This window comes from Vanessa tameamea, chromosome 17 (genome assembly GCF_037043105.1).
Source record: "Vanessa tameamea isolate UH-Manoa-2023 chromosome 17, ilVanTame1 primary haplotype, whole genome shotgun sequence".
Lineage (NCBI taxonomy): Eukaryota > Metazoa > Arthropoda > Insecta > Lepidoptera > Nymphalidae > Vanessa > Vanessa tameamea.
Window position 1 is genome coordinate 8,034,307 of NC_087325.1, and position 11,734 is coordinate 8,046,040.

The 11,734-nt window shown below is 33.4% G+C and overlaps 1 protein-coding gene across 1 annotated transcript in view; it reads right to left on the reverse strand.

The window, feature by feature from the left end:
- LOC113400488 (uncharacterized protein) overlaps positions 1-8,559 on the reverse strand; it is a 244,278-nt gene extending 235,719 nt beyond the window's left edge. Inside the window, exon 1 of the mRNA XM_026640066.2 lies at positions 8,302-8,559. Coding sequence (XP_026495851.1) covers positions 8,302-8,323 — 22 coding nt within the window. The 5' untranslated portion in view covers positions 8,324-8,559. The remainder of the gene's footprint in view (positions 1-8,301) is intronic.
- Positions 8,560-11,734: the final 3,175 nt, after the last annotated feature.

An 11,734-nucleotide genomic window follows, 5' to 3' on the forward strand; every position in this document is an offset into this window, starting at 1 on the left:
GTACTGTGGTATTCCAGTTTGAAGAGTGCGCATAAGTGACATAACATCGTAGCTCCCAAGGTTGGTAGCGCCAAGGCGATATAAGGAATGTTTAAATATTTCTTACAGCGCTAATATGTAGAGGCGGTGGTGAGCACTTACCATCAAGCCACTTGCCCGTCCGCCTACTTATACTATAAAAACAAAGAAAAAAAAAAACACTTTTTGATTTTATTTAATAATACCACAGTACCCTTCATGCAATTATTTAAACATAAGTCAAACATATTTAATTTAAGTTAAAATTCAAAGTATCGCAGACGTTATAAGTGTCATCTTGCTTAAGACAAAGAGAAGTAGTCTTCCGAAGTTATGCGACGAATTTTCATGTTACACCAATTTTCTATATCACTTTAAAGGGGGTGAGACATTTCCTAACGACGCGTTTTAATTCTAAGTTGACGAGCAATTAGTCGTCCTATTGATTTTAATACCTTTATAATAGCGTTCCTTGCCAAAGCTGTTTCACCAAGGGTAGGGAATTTAACTGATTAGAATTCATTCAATCTACCAAATTGATGGAATTTAAGTGACATATTATTATTATTATTTAAATAGTCTTTACTTTCTTTATGCAATACCGGCCAATAGTTAACCATGTCATCGAAACATACGTATGTATATGAGATTTTAAATTAACATGGTTATTTTTTCTACTATAAGTATTTGAAACGGGATATTTACCATGTTTTTTGTTTTTATTTGGTGGAGCTCGATATTTCGACAATATCTACGAATGTCTTGTTCACGAGACAGTCTCGTTAATATCCCGTTTCAAATACTTATAGTAATATGTATGTACATATGACTAAAGAAAAGTTAATATGAGCAATAACGACGGTGGCAGTCTTGGACACCGATCAAAATATCACGAAATCCTTTTTACATGCTCATCCTTGCCTATCACGCCATGCTCCACTAAAGATTTGGCAGAGCTCATCTCAGGGGAAAGATATCCATGACACCCCTCGCAATTTCGCACTACAGCAGGAAAACGTCTCAAATGACGTCCTCTAAAGGGACGCCTGTCACGGGACACAAGAGAAAGACTATCACTTGAGCTGTATCGCATTATATCATTACTTAAATCAATTAAGAGTTCTTTCAAAATAATTTTGGATACTTAAGATTTGAGTAAATATGAGCACGATTATATGGAACACGATTGGCATGGAATTTGATGTAATCAAATTTGAGTTGATCATCCATGCCTTCTGTCCGTATACCTATCTGAAAACCCAACTAAAACATACCCAAAATACGATGTGAAGTACTTCAGTACATACTTTTTGTGAATTGCAACAAATGTTGCTAAAGATACTTTCAAACAACTTTTCATGTAACAATTTTCACCCGTAACATTGCCGTGGCAAATAATTGCACTTTAACGTACAAAAGAATGTATACTCTATTCCAACCATAAGAGTAGAAAAGCCAAATAAACAACATTTGACAGTAAATTGATGCGATATAATTGGTCGAAAGCTTGACTAATCTATGATATTCACTATGGATTTGCGAAAAAAATGGCGTTTTGAACGTTGACGAAACTGTTAAAAAATTAAAACGTTTCCACGTGGAGAAGTATAGCATCGATCTTATCCATATATACATATCGACTTGAACGCACTCGCATAATGAGGAAAAGTTAAACACTCAAACTTACAAACATCATAACTAAGACACTGCGCGCTATCTTACAAACGTTGGGTATCGGCTGACCACGAACATGTCTATTTGTTAAGTTGCATGTTTCGTGTAAAACGTTCACTATAAAAATTATAAAAAGCAACTTAATCTGTACTAAAAAATATATTTTGCAAGGGTAAATTTTAGTTATCTTTCTTTTATTGGTATTTATACATGATATTTTTTTGTTTGTGTAATAATAATCTAAGTGATTTAAATACTTTTAAATTGGTTGTTTTTATAGTATTCCAAACGACATCTTACTTTGAAGCAACACTAATATATATAGAAACTGTATTCTTTCTATAAATATATATATCTTGAAACCTCGAAATGATATTTATGTCACGATGTATTTTCAACAATAATCACTTTGATAGAATCTGCGACAGACCATAACTGTATCACTTATTTACGTACTACGAGTATTCTTATTAACAACTCAATACAAAGTTTTATCAAGTCGTGAAGTTAGTATTTCTTAATGCAGAACATCATTACATAGTATAAAACAAAGTCGCTTACCGCTGTCTGTCACTACGTATGCTTATATCTTTAAAATGACACAACGGATTTTAAGGCGGTTTTTTTAACAGATATATTGATCAAGAGGAAGGTTTATATGTATATGAATGAATATGAATTTTAGAGGTTTGCGCTTACATTGCAAAAAGCTTTTCGAAGATATTACAGATTTAAAAGCAGGGACATAGCGGTTTGTATTGTCTAACGATTGAAAAACTGTGAACGTTGTAAGACAATCTGTAGTATATATAGTATCAGTATTGCACCCGTGCGAAGCCGGGGCGGGTCGCTAGTAAATTATAAGAAGTAATTTAATCTATGAAAAAGTGCAACTACAGAGTTTCTTGTCATTTGTGCTCGGTAAATTTTACAGTCCTCACTGGTAGCCTTGCAATTTAATTATCTAAAATGACGATTCTAAAATGTTTTTCAGAGCCTAACCGAATTAAATATATTTTGATTCTTCTTCAGATGCTATTCTGAAACTGTGTAATAATATAGAAAGCTAGGTAACACTTACAAGAGTACTTGTTCCTCAACTTAATTTCGCTAAGGGAGATATGCTTGGAATCAACAGAGTTGAGGTGATACGACCGACAACTAACGTGGCTAATGATACAGAGAGGTAGCAAGCTAAAGTCGCGTTGCTGACGGGTCAATAGCTTAGATTGTAAGTGATACTGTCCGTTTACTTTAATATATACAAGTACAAAGCATTCCTAGTACAACATTTAATTTACTTCAAACTACATAATATTCTTCTGTACCAAGCTGAATATTTCAGAAATTAATGGTCCGATTTAAAAATTTTTTTAGTGTTAGATAGCCCATTGATCGAGGAAGGATTTAGATTATATAACATCACACTACAGCCAATAGGAGCTGAGTAGCAATTAAAACTGTTACAAAAACGGAGGAAAATTATTATAGCCGAAAGAATGATTATAGTCTGGACGAGCAGCTACTTTAAATATAATAGTTCAATCATAAAATATAATAGTTAGTCAGTAAAACGAATAAACATCTCTCAATATGTAGGCTACAAATATGAACACAAGGAATAACAAAACCTCGTTTTATTCACAATATTTTCAATATATCGTTATTTATTTTATCGCGAACCAATTTTATTTATCTTTCGAGAGAATTATTTCATTGTTTATTAAAATTATTCGACTGTGGTATTGATGGAACACGCTTTATATAAATGAAGTTTACTCATCATTATGATATGGAATAACTTACATTGTGATCGGAATGTTTCCTATTATTACGGAAGTTGAAAACTTAGCCGTAAACTAGTTATAGGAAAATTGACGGTAATTATTTATAAACTACAACTAAACAACTCAATACAACGTTGCACTAATGGAATATATCGGCTAACATCCGCTGTATTCTATTTCTGATGACGTCATATCAGCTTTAACCATGACAGCACAAAAGCACCCAGCCTTTCTATTATCATTCATTAATTTGTTATTTATAATTAACTTTAAAATATATTAGTAAATTATTATATTAAGATAATTCTTTATCGAAATCGTTCTAGACTTTCAATTTTATTGATCTAAATGTAGCATGAAATTTACTCAATTAATCTTCATATACATTGCAATTAATAAATTTACTTCAATATTGTTTCGTAGCAATAATTTTCTTGAAAAAAAATGTGTTCTGCTAGTTACAAGATAACATTTGTATAATTTGAACGCTGTATAATTTACGTTTAAGAATATCAGTAACACATAAAAAAAATTTTGGTTGACTATCAGCACATCTTAGATAAATAAAACTCTACAAAGAGAAAACATTCTCTAAATTTTTATTCAAAATACACATAAATAAAACCAGCAAAGGTTCCTTTCAGTGCATCTTGTTTATGTAAAATATTATCAAAACGCTCTTTGAACGTAAACGATGGCTTTTATATAATATATATTCTTCTTAACACGAGAAGCGAGTCCACGTTAGTTTATTTATTTTCTATTTAAACAAAATACATGAATTGAATGTATTAAGTTCTACTTTGTAATTATATGAATTTTTATCTTTTTTATTGTCCGTGGGTTTACGCTTAAACACAATCATCCCTGGTTACATATCGCTTGCCTTGAAAGGTTGCCTTGCATCGGACAGTAATGATCAGGAAACCAGGACGCAGGTAGGACATTCCATGCATCAGCTGGCATGAGAAATGAGAAAGTACTGTCCTTGTGAATGGATGGAATTTCGATGATGCAGAGGAGGGTTGTACGCTCACAAGGCGACTAATTGTCCGATGGTAGAAAAGTGAAAACTCTTTGAAGAATACTCTAATAAAGACTTGACAATCATGCTTTTTTGCGCCGCTGTTCCAAAAAGGTTTTATTACTTATTAATACTTTTAAATCTTCATTATAGCAAGCCAAGCTTTACAGAATATTTTAAAAAAACACACCATCAAAACTGGCTACATAGCGATCGTTTGCTTGTAAAATATTGTATACAATTAGTAATTTCGTAGCATCTACCGTCAAACAGTGATAGTATTGCTGTATTTGTAATTGCCAGCGAGAAAATTGTAATTACAGGCTCAAGGGACAGAACATCTTAGTTCCCAAGTTGGTGGCGCATTATCGATTTCCTTAATGGACAAATTGCTTACGGCGCCAACGACTATGAACAGTGGTAACCACTAACCATCAGGTGGCCCATTTGCCAATCCACCTAACTATGATATGAAGAAAACCCTTGGGAATTAAATGATTAATGACTTTCCATCAATAAATAAGTAACATTTTCATCAGAATAAACAAAACTAAATTTAAAGAAACACTGATATTTGTTATATTTATATAAACAGTGGAATATATATTGCAGAACAAACACGAGGAATTCAACTGATTGCAAATATCTCCAACTTCGTTCGAGAACATTAATAATGCAGTATTAGACATTTACATTGACAATGCAATGCCGTCTGGGGAATCGTAGTTATTACGTCTTGTGTATGTTTATATATAATCACAGACAGCGAAATCAATAATACAAAATTAAAATAGAAAAAATAATGGAAAAACTTATTAAAAAGTGGTCAGTAATTTTAGTTGTATTTTTTAAAGGTTTTATTATATAAGCTATAAACTTATTAAGTCGATGCCAACTGGTACAAACAGCTTAATTTATATAATTAACATTACGTACTTATAAATTAGATTATTGAATCCTAACGATAACCGCTTGCGAGTGGTTTGCAAAACTGGTAAATGTACAAACAAAACTTCAAATTTGTTTCTTCGAATCGTTGTTCCTTTTGAAGTCGGTGTAATTAATGAGGTGGAACTTGTATTGGTATGCTTTGGAGATAAGACCGACTCGTATGCCGTGACGTCAAACAGCGTGATGCTTTCCTAAGCCGTCATGCCCCTCCCCATCGCTGCTATCGACTCTTCTTGACTACCTCGTTAGTCTAGTGGCTTTTGCGAGGTTCTGATTTCAAATCTCAGGTCGGGCCGATAAGATATCGGGTTTGTCTATCGAAAAAGTCCCAGTGGCATTCCGAAGTCTAGTATTAAGAAGTGTGTACACTCCCGTGCCTTGAAAGCACGTGAAGCCGTTGGTCCTGTGCCTCAACTCTTTTCGGTTACATCAGATTTGTCGTCTCATTCGATCATGAGAGTTAAGGAATAGAAATTCCTTACATCTCCAATGCATCACCAGCCTTGGGAACTAAGATGTAATATCCTTTGTGCCTGTAGTTACACTGGTTGACCCACCAGAACAGAATAATACTAAGTTTTGCTATTTGGCAGTAGACTATCTGATGAGTGAGTGGTACATATCAAAGCCGCGCTTGCACAAAGCCCTACCGATACCACTATTATCAACGAAACTATGTTTTTAAGTATTACTCCATATTCATATTTTTTCTGTAATAACCAATACTTTCAATAACCATTAATTTTGATATTTCGCATCTGCTGTGTTAAATAGTTCATCAAGTTATTTTACACTTTTATTGTAGACGTGCAGCTACTATTTCGCTCCCGTGGGATGTATATGTTATATAGACATATATAACCTTTCTCAATAAAAGGGAATGCAAAAAAATACAAACTAGCCCGGGAGATCCTGTAATTCAACAGCGCGTTAAAAAGACAGTCTTCAATTTAAAATATAAGTATTCTAATACATACCGTTAAGATCTATATCTATACTAATATTATAAATAGGAAAGTAACTCTGTATGTCTGTCAATCTGATATAGTTTCACGCTCAAAATACTGAACCCAATTCGATGAAATTTGGTATAAAGCAAGCTTGAAAACCAAGAAAAGAAATAAGTTACTCCCTTATACCTAAAACCTGACGACCAACCCTAAACAGGAGCAAAGGAACAGGCGACAACGGGTATGCTATTTTTGATTTCAATTTAAAAAATGACAATTATCAAACTTTTTTTACCAATATAGAAATGACAGGTCCCAAGGTGATTAATTATTCTGATCATGAGCATTATAACAAGAGGCATTAATTTAATTAAACATTGTTCTTTATAGGCTGTCAAGTTGGCATCTATTTCAGAGAGAGATAGATGTGAATATGCCACCAGATGGTATATGGTCATCTACGTAAAAGGTATAACTCCAGACCGCCAAAACGCCGTCAAACATCGCAACTACGATGTTATGTCCCTTGTGTAATTATACTGGCTCACTCGGGACTCAAGCTGAAACACAAATGTACACTATGTTGACGTTTGACGATATAATAATATTGTACCTGCAGTCAATTTATTCTGAAAAATCTAAGCTAATATTCAAATAGGCAGCGATTGTTAAGGGATGAGGGTTTATTAAATATTGACTCAGTACTTTCTCTGGACTTTCCAGCAAAATTGAAACGAATTAGATCATTTAGTGTCAAAGAAAAAAAACTATATAAAACGATTTTAAATCTATCATTTTTTATTTCTTTGTTTAGCGGATATAAGGTGTAAAAGTTTAGATAAATTAATCAATATCCTAGTTAATGTTAAAGACATCTAGGAAATCTCCTAGGATTGATAATTATCTGAAAATTCAAACAAACTTACTCATCCTAATTTAATTAAAGATTTCACCTTTAACGCTACCTTTATAAAAAATTATGTAACTTATCACAGAACACCAGTTAAAGCTTAATAATAATTAATCACCTTAGAGACTGAGGAAATACACTTAAGGGCCGTATTCGAAACATTTATCTTTAAAAAGTAAGTATTTATCTTTGAAAAGTATAGATTTTTCCCATAAATAAGAAAAATATACGAAATATAAAACAGTTAAAAATATTAGATATGATAGAATGTACCATCTCTTACACAATTATATTAAGAGTATCTTATAATTGGCTTGCTAATCAAATCGTTACAAAGGAAAAGGAAAACTCTGCGAATAATATATTTTAATTGATTTGAAGTAAAGTCACAAATAATATTGACACATTTATATAATATTAAATATAGATTAAATAAATATTTTAGTATTAAAAATAAACGTGTTCGAATTATAAAATAATAATTTAAGTAAACTGCATAAGAAACACAGTTTTCGTTCAAATATATATACATTATCGTAGCCATAGAAAGGCAATGATAAAATTATTATAGTTTAATAATAAATAAATATTATGAATACACGAATAAAGTAATATTTAAAATGATATGACATCGGAAATAAGAACCTAAGCCACATTATAATTTGAATAAATTCTATCTGAATACAAAACTTATTTTAAAATATCAATTTCTTCCGTTTGATCAGAAAATTTTATAAAGAAAATCACAAAGCACAAATGCGCCAATCCGCAGTGATATTACGTTGCAACATCAGTATAAACTATCAAGCCACTAAAGCAAGAGGTTATAAGTTTAATATCGAAATTACTGTATATTATTTACATTCAAAATTAAACATAAAATAAAATAATTCATAAAAGAACAATTCTAAACGTTCTTGATCATTTAGCAGCTGAAACAAACGACTCATTCATAAGCAATCCGTAAGCGGCTTCAGTAAAGCTTACCTGATCTCAATTCGAAAGGCATGATATTAAGCGTGAAAGAGCCCCTCCCCTGCAGCCAGTCCCGGTCACATTTACGTTCCACCCCTCACCATTGCACGATATCTAGAGCTACACACACTCATACACTATCACTTTGACGAACACCACTTTCGTTGTATGAACCAGATTGTTAGCTGTCAGAGGGTAAGCATGACGCAGAGTATTCCCGTTACGTCAAAAAACTGTTTAGGACGGTTCGACACAGCCTCCGCAGCGATGGCGATTTCGCTTCTGCCGCTGGGATGCGGCGCGCGCCGCCAGCGCCCCCCGTCGTCATGACAACGGTCCGGGCGATCTACCTCGTCCTCTCTAGCATACAAAAACAAAAATAGCGAATTAATTGCGTAATCATGTGACGAGATAACTTTGCAGTTTATAAATGCATTAAAGGGGTCGCAGATATTAATATAAAGGAGACAGGTTCAATAAAGGTACGTAATCAGTAGACTCTCAAGGCGTTCGGTGGCTTGGTTTCGAGGAAGCCGTTTTTCAAATTTAATGCTATGCGTCATAGTTGTATTTTTTATGAATTAAAGTGATACGACGTTAATTTCGAGAAACATGATCATCTAATATCACCAAACTGAAATGCTTTTCAAATCATTTTATTAATATTTATTTATGCTGAGTGTGATAAAAACTGTAAGGGTACTGTTACGGAATATCCTTGCGGAGACTAAATAGGCAGTTTCCATACCTTTGGCGTGAATATCATATTATATTCATTTGTTTTTTCATAATAATAATTTATTACGTCTTTCATACTTTGCAATCAGAAATATTTGTTTTGTTATTTTTAAATTTGGGAATATCTATTTGGAATTGGTCAATGGTGATAATAATAATAATAATAATTTTTATTTGAAAAATATAAGCATTACAGTTATTACACCAAGTCGCTTATATCTACACTAATTACTTAACAATTTTTTAAATATTCTTACTAATTTGACTAAAACATACTAATAAAGACGAATGAAATAAAATTTAGTAAAAATAAAATTAATAAAAAAAAAGTAAATAAAATAATCTATTTAGGAACTACAAAACATCTTTAAAATTCTGGAATATATAGAATTGTTTGAATATAGTATAAAAGGGATCACAAAATATGTCTACATCTCGACAACAAAGTAGAAAGCTATTTAAAAGTTTAACAGCCCTAGCAGTGGGGCTGTTACTAGCGTGGGGAGAATGCCACATAGGTGGGTAATAAAACAATCTATGTTGCCGTCTTCCAACACCACGCATATATTGTTCGGGAACATACAAATATAGAATACACGTACAGCTGTCATGGTTGTTGTTTGATTTATTATACGAAAAAAACTTTCATCATCGCCCAAATCGAAGCGAACAAAGAATATCTATAATATCTCACCCCCCTGGGTGAGATTGGAATGCAGGTCGTGGTGAATCGAATGTTGAGCCTGAACGTTCTAAAACGGAGATCTACGTATTTCACGGAATACGTAAGAGCCCTAAGATAAAGGTAGCCATCATTGTTTGAAGTCAGTGATAAAAGTTAGCCCTGAAAGTTATTTGGACCCGGCTCTTGATGGAAGACGGAGATCACTTACTCAAGTGGACACGGGGTGCACTCCACTTCTTCCACCCTTACAAAACTTAAAAATGCCACTAAAACATTGGATAGAACTTCTCATCGCGTAAAAACCTTGTTGATTTCAGCAGTCAAAATAATAAGGGGATATCTTATGTTATCGTGAACGATGGCAACACTTCCGCTGATGATCCAGCTGGGAAACTCCAAAATAAAATTTTGGCAGATTTGTTATGCTATAGACATATTAAATAAAACTACCAACTCTATGTGTAAGTGAAATTAGGGCACATTCTTCTTCTGCCTGGCATTTATTAATCCCATATGCACGGTCTTCAGTGAACGAATAAGTTGGCGCACAAAATAGCTACTATAGTACAGGTGGTCCTATAATACAACTGTTATTCTTGTTTATCATAAGCTGATTTTCGTTATCAACTTGAAAGTCGGTTTAGGAGGCAACTTATATGTGAAATTGAATTATCTCAAGATTCCACTACAGTAAACGGTCCCGTCTGACCGAATCGGCGTATCTTATAATATATACACGCTGCAGTTACTAGCTGACTGGCAAATCGCCTTAGGTGTGATATCCCAAAGTACAATAGTAAGTTATACGCCACATAGCTGACTGATCGATTTCAATGGAGTATTCCATTATCATTATGAAGCAGATGCAATAAGTAAGTATATTACTCCATGGGAGTAGTCTTTTAAACATGTCGATCATCAGTCGATAAATACAGCAAGTAACTAAACGATCATACTAATTTTTTATAAAAATCTAAGCATCAAAATAAGTCGTTTAATAACTTACGACTAACACTCAATTTTTAAAAGGTAGGTACGATGATGACCTTGCTTAATTGTGCGTTGCCAAATATTATGCCGCTCAGAAACCTTGCAAACCCCGGAGCCCTTTATTTGTAGAGAAAAGTGTCAGTGGTCCGTTCATGATAAAGTCTCGTCCAAAATTACTCGACGATGGAGGAAATGCATTGCAATTTGCGCGCATTAAAATATCTCAAAAACTGGTTATTGGGCTAGAATCGAATTCTTTTTGTAGGGTTCCCTTTTTCCAATGTAATTTATAAAATATTTATGATAGATATCTTGAGAAATTTATGTAATAATAACAATTACAGAGGATATTTTTCCTACATATTTCGATTACTTTTAATTGTATTAATGTTATTTGAAGCAGTAGAAGAAATGCATATGATGTCACGATTACTGATAAAATAAATCAAATAAGGCCCTGTACGCGCGAGAGAAAAGTGGACTGTATTTAAGGAATAAAGGGGAGTTGTTACCGCAAAACTGGGCTCTGACTTATGAAGACACGTTCTTCTTGGGAGTGCTCCCTTGGTCTTCATACACTCGAAGAACACACCAAAGGGATGGGTGATATTATAGGAGAAGGATAATTCCGTTACAGAAGCTAATTTCAAAAGCGCGGCGCACTCACATAACACACGTTAGCGCGGCTCACACGAGAAGAGAAGAGAGAAAAAAAGTACGTCATACGTCAAACCATTCCATAGACAAATATTGACGTTTCCATGTACGCATAAACCTAAATACGCTACAGTCCCTTTCGTGTAGATATACACGTACGCCTTAACTTACTTCCTTAGCGCCAAACTAATAGAGATTCTGAGGTCTTATTTAAAAAAAAATCGCGGCATTACACAATTATTATTAGAAAAGAGAACATTTTTTTATTTTCGATGGAACGAGTGTGCCCAAATGTGCAAATTTAAGATGTCTCACGAACTAGAAATTTTTGAAGGACAACGATCAAAGAAAATATCCACAAAATGGGCACGCAAT